The sequence below is a fragment of the Asparagus officinalis genome, chromosome 10 (genome assembly GCF_001876935.1).
Source record: "Asparagus officinalis chromosome 10, Aspof.V1, whole genome shotgun sequence".
NCBI lineage: Eukaryota > Viridiplantae > Streptophyta > Magnoliopsida > Asparagales > Asparagaceae > Asparagus > Asparagus officinalis.
In genome coordinates this window covers 1,696,447-1,716,472 of record NC_033803.1, presented here as the reverse complement: position 1 = coordinate 1,716,472, position 20,026 = coordinate 1,696,447, and the positions used below count along the sequence as shown (strand labels likewise).

The window sequence follows — 20,026 nt, the reverse complement described above, 5'->3', positions numbered from 1 at the left end:
GTGGGCAGCCACTATAGCTTAGTGAGCAGGCCCGGTACACTGTAGCATATGAGAGAGGGGATGTGGTTGAGGTTATGGTTGGGGGTGTGCCCCTAGCCCTCGGAAGAAAGATGGACATTTAAAGCTCCGTACAAGCTACTAAAATCCAGTTCCTACAAACTAGGTGCGCAAGCACAAATATGACAAATTTTGATGGTTGGTTTGTAGTTGGACCGCCTACAAATTAACCCAGGTGCACGAACACAAACATGTCAAATTTGATAAGGCATGTTTTTATACTAAAACCTGAAATCTCAAAATTTTTGGAAACTCACATCATAGGTTGGATTATCCTTTGGAGGCTCAAAATTGTAGAACAAGCCAGAGCACCCTCTCATGGCATCAACGATGCTCTGATAATCAAACGGATCGGATCGAAATATCCTCAGGTTGTTGCTCCTCTCGTTAGAGACTCCTTTGGATATATTGAGATCACCTAATGAAATTTTTTTAAACATCAACATAAAAACAGAGTTGAGTCAGATCACTTAATTAAAGATAGATTTCTGAATCATGATGCGTTGAATTAACAACTACTAACCATGGTCGCAAAGGGCAGCATGAACGGTGTATCCTCGCCGGAGGAGGCTCTCGACCAAAGAGGCCCCGAGGCGGCCGGATGCGTCCATTACACAAACGGTCTTGGAGCTCAGCCGGTGCCATGGCACAAATGGAAAAATATATATTTAGCTTAATTAAAAGATGTTGGGGTTGGATTAGTATGTAATTAATTTGATGGATAAGAGAGATTTTAAGGAGCTAATGAGTTTAGCGTGCGCGTGTTTATATATAGATGAAGAGGAAAGGAGAAGGAAGGTGCGATTTGTAAAGAATGGTGGCGGCATTGAAAGGAAAGTGGAAGTAGACAGGTGGGAGATCGAGGAGAGGGTGGTTGTTAGCTTGCTACATGGTGAGGTTGAGATATGAGGTTGTTAGCTTTTTGGTGAGTTTGAGATATATGTAAGAAAGATATATATATAGGTCAAACTATCTACCTGTTAACGTAACGTTCACTGGACAGCTGGTGCTTTAAGAGTTTTCGGGTTGGATTACTACGTAGCGGATATAAAGATTAAATGTATTGAACAATTGCATGTTTGATGTACCGGTTGTTCTGTGGAAGTTGAGAGTCGTAAACTATTTGGGTATGTTATCCGCCGGATGGCTAACATTTTGAGGTACTATCTGGCATTGACTTTTAAGTTTAACATAATGATGCTTGGGTTGCGTACGTACCGACTATCCAATAAACATAATCGACTGGATATTCCCTGAAAAATTAAAGCATATATTTCTCGTTTTCAAAATATGTATAAAAGAACAAAACAATAGGGATTGGGAGAAGTAGAAAAGTGAAGCTTACTTGGATAACTTTACTTACATTGAAATTAATGAGATTTGAAGAGAAGGGGGGGTGAATGGGGCCAAATCTTAAACCATCCCCCCCAACCCCCAACCCCCCCAAGTGGTAGTTGCAACTTGTGATGCCAAATTGTGACAGTTAACTGTACATGCACTTCTCTCTTATCACAACCCTCTGGAGTTGTGATTTGAGAAATTTGCTTTGCTGTCCCACGCTAATTAACCCACTTGTGCAAACTTCTTGGTAACTTCTACACTCATTCCCTCATCCAAACAATAAAAAATGTTGGATTATAGTTTGACACGTTATCTATCTACGAAATGATGTGGACTTTGTGTAGTTGTAAATTTTCAACTCGTAGATAATTAGCTTATAAAGTGCGCATAAAGAGAATTGGTTTTCCTTGTTTTAGAAGCTTATACGTGTTTAGCATTTCAGTAGCATCACGTGATTAATTAATCGGTTAGAAAAAGCTTCTTGGTTGAGTATTATTACATGCTATTTTCTTGAATAATTTATTTTCTAACGCAAAACTTTTTTAAGGCAAAAAGAAAACTGCGTAGAATACACTCAAAATATGCTGCACTGTGTTCACTAAAAATTCCAATATAAACATACCGCTGACGCAGAATTACGTACGTTGACCTTCTAAAATGCGAGTATTTTAAAAAAAAAAGAAAACAAGCATATAAAAACAAAAAAGTCCGACCTACCGGATTCGAACCAGTGACCTAAGGATTTATCTGCCACAAACTACAGTCCTCCGCTCTACCAACTGAGCTAAGGTCGGAATACGAATTCCTCGTTTAAGAAAATTATAAAATATTCCCTATTTACCTCAATTGTAAAATAGGTCACCTAAATTGACCAAGGTTTACAAAAGTTTCAACTAAATGGCCTAAAGTTTAAAACGTTAATGTTCTGGTAGAAAATTCTGGGCATATTATCATGTGACACTATGGGGTCATTATTACTCCTAATATGTCATTAGTTTACACCCTACTACCCTTAATGTTATATTCTTTTTCCTCCTCGCCAAACTAAAGCTAAAGCTAAAACTTTTGCATTGTGACCCCTCAATTCGGTGCAATAAAATATGAAGGAAAGAGGAGACAAGGATTTGAGAAATTTATCTTAGAGATGAGACCCTAGCCCAAAATTCTAGGCAAAGTGCACAAATTTCCCTTTCCTGCGGTTTGAATTGAGTCAATGTGCCATCCAAATTGAGATCTCAAGTTGCTAGAGAAGCTTTTGAGGGCATAGTAATTTTGGAGAAGATGAGGAAGTGGGGTGTTTTCCGCTATTGTCTAAATTACAAATAACCCCCTCTTTTATACATTCGTAGCATTTGGGAGGGGATACTTTTGTCTTTATGTGAAATATATAACAGCATCAGCATTCAACATTCAACGGAAAATACTATAGACCATTTAAGTGCAACGTCTTTACAAAAGGGTTCAATTTAAGTGAAAAAATGGGAAGCCATAGGACATTTCTAGCGCAATTAACGCCTTTTTAAACCTTAAATTCTACCAACTAATTAAATATGCCCCGACATAAGTTTTTGATAAATGCTAGAGAGTGTGCATCCTGTCAGAATAAACTGCACAGTGTGGGACGTTCTGAACCGCGGAGATGTCAGATGGTATTGGCATTGATATTTTAGTATCTTCTTGGATGGATTAGATAGCCCTATCGTCACACGGGGGGTGTTCTGATAGAAATATTACTCTGTGCTAGGTGAGCCCCTCAAAACACATTTACGATATTATTCATTGTGGACATATGGCTGTCATAATAAAACAAACCTAAATTTTGACACAAATGGAAAACCAACTCTCACTTATTCCTAGTCCCCTAATTCCTATGCGTTCATTATACCGACGTACATATCATCATAAATCTACATGCATATTTTAATTTTAGCTAGGTCAGGTTTCTTTTCATGATGGGGTTGGCTTGTATTTATTGGTACCTATACACTGAGGGCCATCGGTGCGGTTGAGCGATATTAATGGTTCAAGTGCAAAAAATTAAATTCAGTTAGGTTTGTGTTTTGTAGTTGAACGTAAACCTGTTTGATTTTGTTTTGGCTTCTTTGATTATGAAACTTCCAAAAGCTTCTGGATATTGTTGATGTCGATATTTACCATGTATTCTAGATTTTGCTACAGGATTGTCATCTAAATCTTATAAATGATGTTTAAAAAAATAGAGTAACTACAAATCTGACGAAAGTTTGAGGGAGCATATACATACGAAGGGGGGCAAAATTACATTTAGAGAAAATATTTTAAAGTAGACCCATTTAAAATTCTATTCCTCAAGATCAACTCATTTTAAATTTATATACAAAAATCGACCAGTTTCTACAATGTCGGCAGCGCAGGCTAAAACTGAGTTGATTTTTAAAAAAAAATTATGTTTCTTTTTAATTAGTCGGTGTTGCCAAATTACGGTTCAAAATAGTGAATAAAGTTATTAGTTAGGGTCGGCAACTTCGAATAATTAGCAAGGAATGTTATGAACTGGTTAAACCCGAGTCAATTTTTTGCAAATATGTTTGAAATGAATTAATTTTGGTGGATAAAGTTATAAATGGGTTCAGTTTTGAGAATTTCTCCTTACTTTTATGCTCAGCCGGAACGTTGCAAATATTTATGCAATGGTGGGCCTATAATTTGGTCATAATGGGACCCAGCTTCTTCACGCCACATCTTTGACAAACCCCCACCCATCGGCTACAAACTATATGGGCCGGGCCTTTTACCTAAACCCCAAACCTTGCCTTATCTTAGAGCCCAGTCTTCACAAGCTGCGATGAACCTTTTAACGAAGGGAACTTCGTCTTATTTGCAGAAAATCTTCTTATTGGCCAAATCTTAACCAAATGAATAAAAGGTTTTTTTTCTTTATTACTTAACTCCGACGACAACACTTGACCAATATTTAGCAAAAAATATAATTTAGCACGAATATGAACATAACTACTCACTAAAATTAACCCAATGAACCTGCCTAGTGTTGGCATCTACAGTGTAACAAGAGACCGTACATTTGAATGAAACAATTTCACACAAAGAATCGAAGCATCCATGGCCTATTAAAAGATCAAGACCAACCAATTCCAATCACCCAATAAACAATCAGATTTTTGGTAGCTAACAATGGCAACACTATTATGTACAGAGGGTTGCACACCTAACAATGCATGCAATCAGTTGTTCTTGGGTCTCAATCTTGTTTCGCACCCTTCTTCTTGATTCTTGCTTATTAGCGTTGGAGTCACCGAGACGATGCCGATGAGGAAAAGTGTAGCTATGGATTGAACATCATAAAGGTCACCCAGTGATTTCAAATCGCCAAGCGCAATGCCCGCCTGCATAACGGAACAGAGTGCTAAAAAGATATCACACAAAAGGATAACATCCTGACATGTCACAAATCTTGATGCACGTATCAAGAGTGTCTATAAGTGCACAAGTGACACTCAATAGTATGTTTGATGCACATATCAAGAACATCTATAAGTGCGTAAGTGACCTCACTAGCATGTCATGTGTTAATATTTGTTTGTAAAAAACAAGATAGTCCCACATTGGAATTTTGAACATTCTTTTAGAGGTTTAAAAGCATTGAATGCTTATTGGGCTTTGAATAATGGATCAAAGTGTAGGCTTCTAAACCCGCGTGCGGGTAGCGCGAATAATGCGCGATTTTGACGCGATTATGACGCGATTTTTAATATTATTTAAAATTTTAAAAATTATGAAAAGACAAGACTGTTGAAAAGTGGCTGTTTAATCCAAGGGGTGTTTTGAAAAGTTGTGACTGTTGGAAGCACATTTTCAAAATCTATAAATAGTTTATATTTTCAGATATCAAACAATTCTTTTTCTGAATCTTTTCTATCAAAAACTTCTGCAATATTACAAACTTGTTTCACAACGAATTAAGGAAAATTCCAGATTTGCTTACTGGAATTTTCATTTTCTGTTGTATCCTGGGAAGAAAATTTGCATTAACCCGAAGCAACTTTGAATATCAAGTGGGGGCAAATATTTCTTTAAGGAAAGTGTTTCACGCCTCATAATTTCTGTCTCCTTCAATATTAAAACTAACATCATGCGCCACTCTCTCCTTCCTCCATATATAAGGTTCTATAGAACGTCCTCTATAGGTGATTTTTTTTTATTTTTTTTAAAATTTCTTATTATTTTTATTTTGGTAAAATGATGTGCCATACCCATTTCACCTTGTAGAAATCACGGACAAGACAATGAGAAACATCGGGATGAAGAATCATGTACATACCTTTACTGTCACAAAACTGGCTGGGATGAGGCCGATCATGGTCGCCAACAAAAATACAGGGTATGGTATATCCACAATAGGTGAAGCTACATTGATAAAAGTATTTGGCAATGTAGGGGTAACTCTGAGGAAAACCATGTAGTTCAATAGCTTCTGTCTTCTTTTAGCAACCTGAAAGGAACTTAGTTCGATCAGTAGCAGAACGAAGAATTCAAGACGATTTCAAGAGGGAGAGAGAGTTGAACCAGCAATGACTAGATAAGTTCATACAAAAAGAACATTTTCGTATAATGTCAGAAGGATTTATTTTAATATGTATTTAATTCATTGTCGTACTTAGAAGGAACTTCTTAAAAAGCGTTTTTTTTTAACTCATTTTCTAAGGAAATAACTTACACTGATACTAGACTCATAATTTCCTAAAGCACGATGAATTACAAGTGTTCGATAGAAAACCCTCATTCATTCACTAGCTTAGCCTGAATCTATAAGAATATTGCAGTAAACATAGAATATTGTACAGATGTCGAGGCCAAATTTTACCTGGGCTTGAAAAAAGCTCAGTTTATCAGGCCACATCGAGAAAACTAACGGCCTCCCAATCAACTTCGACAGGAAAAAGCAGGAAGATGCACCAGCTGTGGCAGCAAAGACTACCAGAGCTACACCACGGAAAACTCCAAAAAGGGCTCCAGCAAGAAGAGACATGAAAATTGTCCCGGGAATCATGAAGGTCTGCATAAAAATGTAGACTGTACAATACCCCACCAAAACTTGAAAGGTGTAGTCACTTGTATAACTCTCAAGATGATCCCTGCAATAATAAAGAAATAGACAAGTAATGTCAAATGAGCCCCTCTCATAAGAATAATTTGACATGTACTCTTCACATAAGAAGGATACAAGCAGAATATTAAGGAAACAAAACTACTTCTTTTCCATTTGTAAATGAAACCAAATAACTAATGGTAGACCTAAGAGGTAAGGAAAGTGATAACATTATAGTTAACGGGGCAAAGAGACCTAGAGGTAGACCTAAGAGGTAAGGAAAGCAATTAAGAAGGATATGATAATGGTTATCTTAATGGAGGAGATGGCCCATACCAATGGAAGAATAAGATTCATGATTCATGTAGCTGACCCCAAACTTCTGGAATAAAGGCTTCGTTGTAGTTGTTGTAAATGAAATTGAATCCATCGAGAGAAGATAAGCTTAATGAAAAGGCAACTTTACACTCACAATGGAAAAATTTACATGCATTAACCTTGAACAAGGCAGAGAACTCTGAATTTGGTGATAACAAATGTTTTTCCCTAATGGACTGTTGACAAACGGATAATGCAAGCAACAGGACATAAAGGTAAACATCCACTAACTTAATAAGTTAGCAAAGTCCTTAATCTAATACCAACAACCTATGCTTTTAGGTAAAGTATACAATCGCTCTTAGAAAATTAATTATACCAATCCATGTCTGGATCTTGAACCTAACATACTCTTAAACCAAGAATAAACCAAAAATGCAGATCCGACAAACTTCTGGAGAATAATGGAATTCTTTTCAAGCTGCCGTATGCATAAAATCATGCCACAAGCATTGCTCATTATCACATAAACGTTACCATTTCGTTCCTACTAATTTATCGGAATGTTATTAAAATATTAATTAACTTTGGGGAACATCACAATTCCACAGGCTTCTCTGTTCAATGTTGTTTAATTGCAAGTGGAATCCAATTGGAAAAAGAAATCTCAAAACCAACATGAACAAGAACAAAGTAAATACATTCCTATTTTCCCATAAAGTATTAAAAAAAATCCAATACATTGCATGAATCTTGTTCGCCCATTCTAAAATTTTTTTGGAGAGCTCCAGTGGTCTCCATCATAAGAGCATCTCCAACAGCTTCGCCATTTCCTACTTTTGGAGAATTTAGTTAGGTTTTTGGTCCAATAGATTCCCTATCTCATTCCCCAAAATATGGATGGAGAAGAAAAAATAGGGAAGCTTCCCCAAATCTGCAGCATTCTCCAAATTTTTGGAGTAGATTCTTCAAAATGAGGAAGCTGTTGGAGTTGGTGTAAAAATTAGTTGGAGAATATGACTTTTGCTTCTCCATTTTGGAGAAAATGTTAGAGAAGCCGTTGGAGATGCTCTAACATTTATTTACTGTGCAATTTTATTCTATACAGAGCATAAACAAATCTAATATTTACTGTTCCATTAGAACGTCCAAATATTCCAAACGTAAATAAACCAAATCTTAAAACGAACCCACATCTAGTATCCATAAAAATCTCCCAACTTTACGTAAAAATTTGTTTCTCATTATAATTTATTTAAAACCCCAGATATGAAAACCCCTCAATGACCCCAATTTGTCATCAAAATCCAAGCTTTCCAAGCCAAAAAAAAACCAACAACAAATTACCTCAAAATTTGAAGCTCTTCTAGGGTTCGAGGCAGCTTCAGGAAGCTGTAGTCCGACGCCGGCATCGACAAATAAACGCCAAAAAGCCCCAATCCAAAGCCCAACACAACGCTGAAACCCATCGCAGCCTCCATTCTCGAGAGCGGGAACTTCGATCCTTTCCCCATCTCCTCTGTTTTCTGCTTCGGAGAGAGGAAAAGATCGGAAGTTTTAAATTTTGAAGAAGGAAAAAAGAGGAAGAGATCAAACCCTAATTTCTCCCTCCTTTTTTTCCTTCTTATTTATTTATTTATTTATATTTTTTCGTGTTTTTTTGGGTTTACAATGGATAGCAATTTAAGGGTCCTGGGGAGGAGGAGGAGAGGTATATTCGTTTTTTGAGGCGGATGCGGCGGAGTCGGATACGTTATCGTGTTCCGAAGGGATAGGGGGGTTTTGAGGGTATATTGGGAATGTTGTTATGCCACGTCGGCAGTAGTGTACACGTAACCGACAACGAGGAGGTGTTCGTACGATCCATGAATCATTGAATTATTAAACGCCCTTTACATTGTCGGGACAAGTATTTATATTTTGATAAGAAAAATGATACGGTCACACCCTCGGTTACACCTCCGGTCGCACCCTCTAACTACAGTTGTCGGAGGTACAGTTGTCAGACCTGGAGGTGTGCCCGAGGTTGTACCTGTAGCACCCCCTTTTGATAACGTGTGTTCTTTTTTTTTAATCCTTGTGAGTGACAATTCCGGTTTGTTATTTCTAGGATTTGAATTTAAAATTTAGGTACTCCGAACCTTATTAATGAGGTAATTTGGTTGCCACTCGGACACGTTCCCAACTCAAGGAATCATCTCTCTCTAGAAAATATTGAAGATGTAATACAACCTTTTATGTATGGAGATGATGAGTTATAATATGAATTAATTACAATTTGGCACCTTGAAGTATAGTGTAATTCTGCAGGTGACTCTTAAGTTTGTGTATCAGTATGGATGACAGTGAGTTTAACAATTGCAGTACTGTAGTGACCTAGAGAGATGGTTTTCATCTGGGCGTTTGTGACACACCAGGGTGATCCATGCATGTAATTACTACAATCTCAGGATTATTGGTGTAGATTCGCAAGCCCTAGGATCCCTCCGATAATAACACCATATCTAAGGGTACTGGAATGTAATTTAGTCTTTATAATATCTTCAACTTATGTATCATATGATAGATTATAGTACTCTTATGTATCGGTACAAAATCATTAATGAGAAAAGTGAAATTTCTAAACCGACACCTTACTTCTCTCTTGTTGTTTCAGAATAATTCATTTCCAAAGTAATAAGAATACGATATATTCAAAAGGAATTAGAAGAACTTTGCACTATACTTTAGTTTGGCAATGTTTTTTGAGAGTTTTCTTATCTATTGCCAATACATTTTTCGCAAAAAAAAAGGAAAAAAAACTTTATAAATAAAAAAGGTTATATAGCTACATAAATTCTAGAGAACGTGAAAAGGACATGTCACCCATATAATCATAATAAAATATTCCTCCCATGTGCATCACGTTCTCACCCGCTCACCCGTCCATTTTTTAGAGCTAGGGTAGGCTACATGTGAGGTACGGTTTGCTTGGTAATTCCCACAGATTAGAGGGGTGTTTTGGTCAAATTAGAAATTCTAGCGACAAAAAAAAGTTTTAGGAGAAAGCTAATTATTTAAAGTTTAAGTCACGTGCGGAGCAACAAATTGCTTTCACGCGATCCACACTGATTTGGATTACGTACAAATGAAACTTTCGGTTATATTATTATATTTCTCTCAAATATCAGAACACGCTGTGCGGCCTACATCACGAAACACCAATGTTCTTGTGGCGTCGAATAGTACAAGAGAGCTTCACTCAGAAAATGATGGGCCACAATTGGACAGCCCAAGCTTCTCAGTTGATTAGGGGGCGTTTTTTTCATATCCTACAGTTTTAGGATATGAATTTCATCGTGGTATTTAAAATCCATAGGTAATTTGTTATGGGTTACGATTTCTAAAATTTTATTTATTTTAACAATATATTAGGATTTGGAATGCTATAATTTGTAATATTTTTGTTTGTTTTAAATTTTTTGGAATTTGAAATCATTAATTTGCCTAACACTTTTGAAATCCACCACACATCCCACCCTAAAAAGATGATTTCACAAATCCTTAAATATAATACTTTTTTTTATTATTTGGGGATTTGATATTTTAAAATTTGTTTTGAAACAAACAAGTTTTATGGAATTCTAAAACCCAAAAAAACCCACTTTTTGATCCTAGAATTTGAAATCCCACCCAAACGTCAATTTTTTTTTGAAACAAACACCCCCTAAGACCTGAAGTGTAGGCCTAGCCCTTTTTTCCTATTGATTTTTTGATCTTTTTTTCTAAGCGAAAAAGGTTGTGTGTGTATAATTGTATAGAAAAAATTCCTTGGGGACCCTAAATCATGAGACCCAAGGGGGGACAGGTGAGGTGTCAACCCCTGGGTGCATGATCTACTGTTCATGCACTCAATGGTTGACACCTCACCTGTCCCCTTGGGTCTCATGATTTGGAGTCTCTGTAGAACAATTCAATTGTATATCCACTAAAGTCTAAAGGACTTATAATGACTTTGAACTTGGCTATCAACTCCCAACTAAAAGTAACAAAAATATCACGATCAGCACCAAGGAAATCAAAATCAGCGACAAATTAATAATGGAGAAGGGCCACTCGGGTTTAACCATTCACAGTTCGGGGCACAAAAAGCCCGTGCTACTTTTATGGGCCGGTAACATAGGCGTACATCCAACGGCCCAATTCTGAAAAGAAGTGACTCCAAATTTTTTTTTATAGCTTATTTTCACAATATCACCCTGACTTTTGGGGCCGACTATTGCATAAAATTATCTGAACTTTATAAATCATAGAAGTTCCTCACGTCAACTATTGCTAAATCACATTGGCTTGTTTGTTTGCATAGAAATACGTAAAGGTTAACCCTACTACTTCCAAACAAACAAATTTGTTTGTTTCTTTGAAAAGAAAAAAAAAATCTACTCCTACTACTTTCTTAAATGATGATGTGTTGCTCCTTAAAAGTCTTTTTTCATCTATCGTAGCTCTCGGATGTAGCTAAAACATAAGTCAATCAGGAATAGATCAAATTTTAATTTATGTGAATATCTTCCATTTCTAAATAAAATCAACAAATATCTTATTTCTCTCTCTTTAGCAAGGTGTACAATGACTATCCAAAAAAATTAATAATAAATAAGAAGAAATACAATTTCTGCTTCTTTCAGAAATTTGAGAAACAAACAGAAGTATTGTTACTCTTGTTATGTTCTGGTTCATAATTTTAGAAGTTACTTTATTTGATCTACTTCTTACTTTTTCACGTTCGCCTGTGAAAATTCTCTGAACTTTATAAATCATAGAAGTCCCTCACTTCAAATATTGCTAAATCACATTGGCTTGTTTGTTTGCATAGAAATATGTAAAGGCTAAGCCTGCTACTTCCAAACAAAGAAATTTGTATGCTTCTTTGAAAAAAAATTCTACTTCTAGTACTTTCTTAAATAATAATGTGTTGCTCCTTAAAAGTCTTTTTTCATCTCTCGTAGCTCTCGGATGTAGCTAAAACATAAGTCAATTAGGAATAGATCAAATTTTAATTTATGTGAATATCTTCCATTTCTAAATAAAATCAACAAATATCTTATTTCTCTCTCTTTAGAGATGTGTACAATGACTATCCAAAAAAATTAATAATAAAGAAAAAGAAATACTATTTCCGCTCATTTGAATTGTTATTCTTGTTATGTTCTGGCTCATAATTTTAGAAGTAACTTTATTTGAGACAATGATGGGTTTGTCTCAATGCGTCACATATAGAATATGTGTCCACTTAAAGCAACCACTTTGTGCAGAAGAGATATGATAAAGGGATTTTATGCAAAAACCCCATATGTTGAGGGCTACTTTATAAAAACAAAATTGTATTTACTTTATGTTTTTTCTAACTCACTAATTGAAGGAATCCTCATACCAAATACATTGATGTCTTGTGATGAGACTAAGGTATGCTATTAACTTATTATTATCGGAACTTTCTGATACATAATAGTTAAATTAGGGGGGTAGATAAATCCAAAGGCATGAGCATGTGTTATTTAACCAATGACCAACAACTACGGAGGTGTTTATCCTTTAAATTATTCTTCTTGCTAAAAGTTATGCCTTTTGTGCCCACGCTACAAAATTAGAAAAAATATCATCCTATTGCATGTAATCAATTGCAAATGTGAAACCAACTCTAGAATCTGAATTCCTTATCTTGACCCTTTATATGTTAAGAAACATATCCTCTTCTATCTCTATAGTATATTCCTTTCTATGCTTTAAGAAACATATACTTTTTTTTCCTATATATTCCCTTCTATCCTCCTGAATTTTTTATACGGGCATTTGTGCCCAAGGAGTAGGAGGGTTTGGGGGTTTTGATTGGAAAAGAAAAGCAATATAAAATATATAAATAAACAAAATGATTCTATATTTGTTTAGTAAAACCCCCCTAGGATTTCAGCTAATTTCATAATCTATAGGCTAGAATGCAATTGAACGGAATCAAATGTTGAGTTACTAAGGTGTATTCTCCTATGATCTTGTACTTCTAATTTGAGGACAAGTCTCTTCCAAAATACTCCCTGAATATCCGAAAAAGCTATAGAGTTTAGGTGCTGGTCCTAACTGTTATTTAAACTCGTCATTCTTTTTATCCTATCCAATGTAGTGCTATAGTCATATTAATAATCTCAATAACAAAAAGACAAATGCATCAAAGCAAATCGTATTAATCAAATGAATCGAAATATGTTAATGCTTATATTACACATATTTCTGGAAAAAAAATATAACGAGTCTCACCAAATGAACTTCTAAGTTGAACGTGTGTAAATAATAAAATGAAATGTAAAATTCATAAAACATAACTTTGTAACTTCTAGAAAAAAACACTACTATCAAGGATGACACATCGAGTTTAAGCTGTTATGAGCTCTCCAGACAAAAAGAGAAGACATTTGTTTTGGAGAAATCGCGTGGCCTAAGGGCATCTCCAACAGCTTCTCTAAAATTTTCTCCAAAATGGGGAAACAAAAGTCATATTCTTCAAATTATTTTTACACTAACTCCAACAACTTCCTCATTTTGAAGAATCTCTTTTTTCCTCCAAAAATTTGGAAAATACTGCAGATTTGGGGAAGCTTCCCCATTTTTTTCTCCTCCATCTCTATTTTGGGGAATGAGATGTGGAATCTGTTGGACCAAAAACCTAACTATATTCTCCAAAAGTGAAAAATGAGGAAGCTGTTGGAGATGCTCTAAGCCTCCAGCATTTCATTAAAAATATAGTAATGAAAACAAAGACAAATTTTCCTTATTCATTTTTTTAAAAAGGGAAATTTAGGCTTATGTTCTTATACTTTAAGGGGGCGTTTGGTTCAATTTTTACAAATTATAGGAAATGTTTTCCATCCAAAATATGGTTTCCTTGTATTTCTTAAAAAAAATTATAAGAAAAGTTTTAAAAAGTCAAAAAGTACAAATTTTCTTGTCTTTTTTTTACTTTGCTTGTTTGGTTCAAAATAAGAAAATGTCTCATAACTTTATAGAAAATAACAAAATTTCCTATAATTTGTAAAAAATGAACCAAACACCCCCTAAATTTATTAAAAAAATATCAACTTTATAGAAAAATGTTAATGTGTTGTCAGATTTTTGGGTGATTTCCGCCCATTTTGAGAGGAAATTAATTTTTATAAATTTTGGTATTTTTTTGTATTTTACAGAATACATTTCTGTAAATTTATTTGAACCGAACACGGTTTACGGAAATCTACAGAAAATTTGTAGTTATAGAATTGTCATTGTCAAGCATTTTAAGAAAAATTTTCTATAAAATTATGCAACCAAACACCCCCTAACACCATTAATGGTAAATCCAAAAGTTCAACTGAGCCTCGAAACTTTCTCGGTGGGATTTTTGTGCAATTTACGAGTTATGGAGGGGTTTTTATAAAGGGAAAATTGCTTGGAGGAACCAAATAAAATTGGGTTATGCATCCCCACCCTCCAACTAGAGTCAACCACTTGGGGGCACCTTGACCCAATTTTTCATGCTTTTACACCCCAAACTCACTGCCCAAGAAATCCAATTCCCAAATTACCCTTCTTCCCAAGTTAAAACCCATTACTTTCCTCCTCAATCTGGCCCAAGACCTCCCCCTCCCCCACCACCGCCGACGCCTCCACCCCTACGCCACCGTGTCATTGCCAACGACTCCTCGATCTTCTCATTTTTCTTCAGCGGGCGAGAGATCGGATCTCAAGCGAATTTCACGCTCTCCGACCCGAATCCGATAAAACTCCCAGGGGTACAATTCGACCTCCTCTCATTTCTCCATTGATTTAGCTTTTCTTCTCCGTCTATGATTCTGGGTTGCGGATCTTGAGCAATGCGGGACGGATCTGGGAGCACCCTTTTATCCATTCCGTTGAACTTTTGAATGAATTTTGTTGTTTGGTTAGGATAATTTGGATGCTTGATGGGGGGGTTTATTGATTAATTGGAATTTGTTTGGTTCTAGTCGTAGCTGTTAGCTTTTGGTTCTTTCTTGATTACCTAGGGTTTATTTTGCTGTGAAATTTATAAGATTGCTAAATTTCTTTCTGCGAAAAATAATCAATTTTGTGTTTTACGGCCAGATCCAATGGAAAATTTTGTTTCTTTGCTAAAGAATTTTGATGTAAAACTAGGAATTGAAGAAGTCTTCACTGGGTCCGAGCATTTCATGGAATTATGGTGAATTATTCATTATAAAAATAGAGGATCTAGTGTAATGTCACTTTAACCACTGAGGATTATTTTCTGGGTTAAAAAGAAATGAACTTTATCTGTAATTTTATCCAATTACTGTTAGTCAATAGTTTTCCCCAATTGCAAGATATTGATTTGGGACTCATACTTCTCTTGCTCTTGTTTTCTTAAATATTTATTTATTGTTTCGTGTTATAGGTATTTGGCAATTTAGTCTAGGTCAATTCTGCAAATTTTACGAGTTCTGATTGTTGTTATTTGGTCAGCAGTAAGAGAAGAAAAATTTGTAACATTGAAGGCACTCATTCTTGTTGGAGGATTTGGAACCCGTTTGAGGCCGTTGACGCTCAACGTTCCAAAGCCGCTCGTTGATTTTATGAACAAACCCATGATCTTGCATCAGGTATAAATGCTTTGCCCCGTCTATATGAATCATACTTTGGTTGTGTTAATGAATAATGAAGTTTGATGTTAAATTTTTTTAAATTTCAGGTGTTAGAAGTTAGTCAACAAGCCTTGATGGGAGAGGAATTAACGAAAAACCCTTGCTTTGTGAAGTATGACAAGCCATCTTAGAATTGCTCCAGATGTCCTTTTATGGAAGTCAACTTGCTTATGTGACATATGCTGGTTTCATGTGACATATAACGGTTTTATGTCACATATGTTGTTTTATGTGACATTTGTTGTTTATACGTGACATTTTGCTGTTGTATGTAATATTTGAGTGTTGTATGTGATATTTGGGTGTTGCTTGTGATATTTATTGTTTATACGTGACATTTGGGTGTTGTATGTGATATTTGTGTGTTGCTTGTGATATTTGTTGTTTATACATGATATTTGGGTGTTGTATGGATATTTGGCCGTAATTTGTGATATCTGGGTGTTGCTTGCGATATTTGTTGTTTATACGTGACATTTGGGTGTTGTATGTGATATTTGTGTGTTGCTTGTGATATTTGTTGTTTATACATGATATTTGGGTGTTGTATGGATATTTGGTTGTAATTTGTGATATTTGGGTGTTGCTTGTGACATTTGCTATTTATACGTGATATTTGGGTGTTGCTTGTGACATTTGCTATTTATACGTGATATTTGGGTGTTGTATGTGACATTTGGCTGTAATTTGTGATATTTGGGTGTTGTTTGTGACATTTGTTGTTTATACGTGACATTTGAGTGTTGTATGTGATATTTGACTGTAATTTGTTGATAGTGAATGTGCTTATTTGTCACATGGCTGTAATTTGTTTATACATGACACATGACTGTAATTTATTGCATGTGATATTTAGATCTAATAGAGTAATTCCACATTCTCCTTCATCATCATCCCCCTATTCTTCTTCACCCACTAAGACCCAGGAATCAATAACTCATCCTTCAAATACTCTGACACTCCTCTTCACCTTCAACTCAAACTCTCCCTTTTCACCATTCCACCCCTGCAATCACGTGCAAAATCCCCGACAGATTTGGGTGTTGTATGTGATATTTGGGTGTTGTATATGATATTTCTGCTATTGGGAAGCGGGGAAGGTCTAAAAGTGGATTGTCCTACAAATATTTTGGAGGTGTTTGAATAATTGGATTTGATTTGGTTTATCTTTGGCATGTTTATCTATGTTTGGGTACTAAGTATTGATGTAAATTTATTTAGATCGAAGTGCGAAAAAGTTTTATTACTCTATTAATTCAAAGCTCAAAATTATGGTTGTTATGTGACATATGCTACTATTATGTGATATTTTGGTGTTCTGTGTGACATATGATACAGTGAAGAGGAGTGTCGGAGTATTTTGACACAATCTGCCGGGGATTTTGCACGCGATTGCAGGGGTGGAATGGTGAAAAGGGAGAGTTTGAGTTGAAGGTGAAGAGGAGTGTCAGAGTATTTGAAGGATGAGTTATTGATTCCTGGGTCTTAGTGGGTTAAAACCGTTATATGTCACATGAAACCAGCATATGTCACATAAGCAAGTTGACTTCCATAAAAGGACATCTGGAGCAATTCTAAGATGGCTTGTCATACTTCACAAAGCAAGGGTTTTTCGTTAATTCCTCTCCCATCAAGGCTTGTTGACTAACTTCTAACACCTGAAATTTAAAAAAATTTAACATCAAACTTCATTATTCATTAACACAACCAAAGTATGATTCATATAGACGGGGCAAAGCATTTATACCTGATGCAAGATCATGGGTTTGTTCATAAAATCAACGAGCGGCTTTGGAACGTTGAGCGTCAACGGCCTCAAACGGGTTCCAAATCCTCCAACAAGAATGAGTGCCTTCAATGTTACAAATTTTTCTTCTCTTACTGCTGACCAAATAACAACAATCAGAACTCGTAAAATTTGCAGAATTGACCTAGACTAAATTGCCAAATACCTATAACACGAAACAATAAATAAATATTTAAGAAAACAAGAGCAAGAGAAGTATGAGTCCCAAATCAATATCTTGCAATTGGGGAAAACTATTGACTAACAGTAATTGGATAAAATTACAGATAAAGTTCATTTCTTTTTAACCCAGAAAATAATCCTCAGTGGTTAAAGTGACATTACACTAGATCCTCTATTTTTATAATGAATAATTCACCATAATTCCATGAAATGCTCGGACCCAGTGAAGACTTCTTCAATTCCTAGTTTTACATCAAAATTCTTTAGCAAAGAAACAAAATTTTCCATTGGATCTGGCCGTAAAACACAAAATTGATTATTTTTCGCAGAAAGAAATTTAGCAATCTTATAAATTTCACAGCAAAATAAACCCTAGGTAATCAAGAAAGAACCAAAAGCTAACAGCTACGACTAGAACCAAACAAATTCCAATTAATCAAGAAACCCCCATCAAGCATCCAAATTATCCTAACCAAACAACAAAATTCATTCAAAAGTTCAACGGAATGGATAAAAGGGTGCTCCCAGATCCGTCCCGCATTGCTCAAGATCCGCAACCCAGAATCATAGACGGAGAAGAAAAGCTAAATCAATGGAGAAATGAGAGGAGGTCGAATTGTACCCCTGGGAGTTTTATCGGATTCGGGTCGGAGAGCGTGAAATTCGCTTGAGATCCGATCTCTCGCCCGCTGAAGAAAAATGAGAAGATCGAGGAGTCGTTGGCAATGACACGGTGGCGTAGGGGTGGAGGCGTCGGCGGTGGTGGGGGAGGGGGAGGTCTTGGGCCAGATTGAGGAGGAAAGTAATGGGTTTTAACTTGGGAAGAAGGGTAATTTGGGAATTGGATTTCTTGGGCAGTGAGTTTGGGGTGTAAAAGCATGAAAACTTGGGTCAAGGTGCCCCCAAGTGGTTGACTCTAGTTGGAGGGTGGGGATGCATAACCCAATTTTATTTGGTTCCTCCAAGCAATTTTCCCTTTTATAAATCGCTCTAATGAAGAAACTTTCAGACTACGATAATGCACTTCGTGGACTTAAAGACTTCAGAAGGAGCCCGAGTCTCCCAAGAGTCGTTCTAGTTTTTAAGCGGGTCAGGAAGATGGTGACGGACTAAAGTTTTTCAAACCGTTTCGTGCGCACCGATGGTGGGGCCCAGTCAACGAGCAAATGCCACCCCAGACTTTTCGACCCGATGATGGGTGCGAATCTCAACTTGTTGTAGGAATACGAATTCTTTTATCCAAATTCTCCAAGCAAGCTTGGCTAATTTTAATACGGCACAATTCTTGGAGGAAAAAAGAGGTCTATTTTGCTAATTACTCTCAAAAGTGGTCTATTTCGCTAATTACTTTTTAAAAACGGTCTATTTTGCAAATTTTCCCTTAGAAAAATATATATATTTTTGGCCAACAGGCAAAAAAGATGTCTATTTTGTAAAACAGCTCAGGAAACATACGGGACTAGTAGTCCCGTATGTTTTCTGAGTCACTAATCCGTGATTAGTTGGCTATAAACATACGGGACTAGTAGTCCCGTATGTTTTCTGAGCATTGTTTTTCAAAATCAACCTCTTTTTTTCAAAAGAGGTCTATTTTGCTAATTATTTTTCAAAGTGGTCTATTTCGCTATATATTTTTCAAAAGAGGTCTATTTTGCTAATTATTTTTCAAAGTGGTCTATTTCGCTATATATTTCATAAAAATGGTCTATTTTATTTTTCAAAGTGGTCTATTTCGCTATATATTTCATAAAAATGGTCTATTTTGCAAATTTTCCCTTTTTTAAAGGCAGCTCGATGTTGCGCGTGACGAATTCTATGCGTACCCTTTGCATGGCTTTTTACCGTTCAGATATCTGAAAAGCTTCTATACACAATAATAAACGCGGTTTATTGTCATGTATAATCATAGATTCATAGATCTCTGTTCTGGTTTTCTAGGGAATTATTGATGGGTTTTCGCTTATCTTGATCTGTAAGACTGAATTATTGGCAAACAAATTTGTTGGTGAGAGGATTCTCTATTTTATGAAAGATGGGAGATGGTTACTCAGAGAATCTTTTGCATGGCGGTAAAATCTTCTCCTGCTAATTTTGCATTCTCACCGTTTGATGAAATTCCTCATAGGATGGGTTTGTTTCTTGGGGTTTTGGGGTTGCGGTGTGTATGATTTGTGGGTTTTGCACGGAATAGCTAGCATCATGGTTAGCTTCAAGATAAATGACACGACGAAAATAGTTTTGCTTGCATTAAAAACTCGAAGATTAGTCGGTGGAAGATGAACCTCATGCATGCCAATCAACACATGATTATTAATTTGTTATGCTTGCTCTTACATCTGCAGATATGTAGACTGCTGCTATCATACTTTCATTTTTTAATTCATAACTACAAGCTAAACATATTACATAACACTTATTGTTCTTTTGTGTTTGCATAGATAAGTGTATTCTTCTTTATCCTAGTTGCAAACATTTAGCATATTTTAGGAATGTAACAATACCTGTCATTAATAGGCATATAGTCTCTATGGCGAAGTTTAGTTTTCTGCCCGTTTCGACATTTAATTC

The 20,026-nt window shown here is 35.9% G+C and overlaps 2 protein-coding genes and 1 non-coding gene across 3 annotated transcripts in view; all 3 read right to left on the bottom strand.

Annotated features, from left to right (window-relative positions):
• LOC109825419 (cinnamoyl-CoA reductase-like SNL6) overlaps positions 1 to 1,662 on the bottom strand; it is a 6,042-nt gene extending 4,380 nt beyond the window's left edge. Inside the window, exons 1-3 of the mRNA XM_020392275.1 lie at positions 1,640 to 1,662; positions 581 to 687; positions 315 to 475 (exon numbers count right to left, since the gene is read on the bottom strand). Of these exons, the coding sequence (XP_020247864.1) occupies positions 315 to 475; positions 581 to 687; positions 1,640 to 1,662 (291 nt within the window). The remainder of the gene's footprint in view (positions 1 to 314; positions 476 to 580; positions 688 to 1,639) is intronic.
• On the bottom strand, positions 2,106 to 2,192 carry TRNAY-GUA. Its single transcript is given in 2 exon segments — positions 2,106 to 2,141; positions 2,156 to 2,192. It is a non-coding gene; the product is annotated as a tRNA-Tyr (tRNA).
• LOC109825860 (uncharacterized membrane protein At4g09580) lies at positions 4,381 to 8,455 on the bottom strand. The gene is made up of 4 exons (XM_020392770.1): positions 8,150 to 8,455; positions 6,260 to 6,530; positions 5,717 to 5,887; positions 4,381 to 4,781 (listed from the first exon to the last, which is right to left on the bottom strand). Exons 1-4 carry the CDS (start codon positions 8,314 to 8,316, stop codon positions 4,620 to 4,622), a joined length of 771 nt encoding a protein of 256 aa, XP_020248359.1. The 5' UTR covers positions 8,317 to 8,455; the 3' UTR covers positions 4,381 to 4,619.

Excerpts from the sequence above, each read along its gene's own strand:
- LOC109825860 (XM_020392770.1), bottom strand. The coding sequence starts at position 8,316 with ATGGGGAAAGGATCGAAGTTCCCGCTCTCGAGAATGGAGGCTGCGATG. Across the intron at positions 5,888-6,259 it reads TGAGCTTTTTTCAAGCCCAG|GTTGCTAAAAGAAGACAGAA; the intron begins GTAAAATTTGGC and ends AGTTCCTTTCAG. Across the intron at positions 4,782-5,716 it reads CCAGTTTTGTGACAGTAAAG|GCGGGCATTGCGCTTGGCGA; the intron begins GTATGTACATGA and ends TCCGTTATGCAG.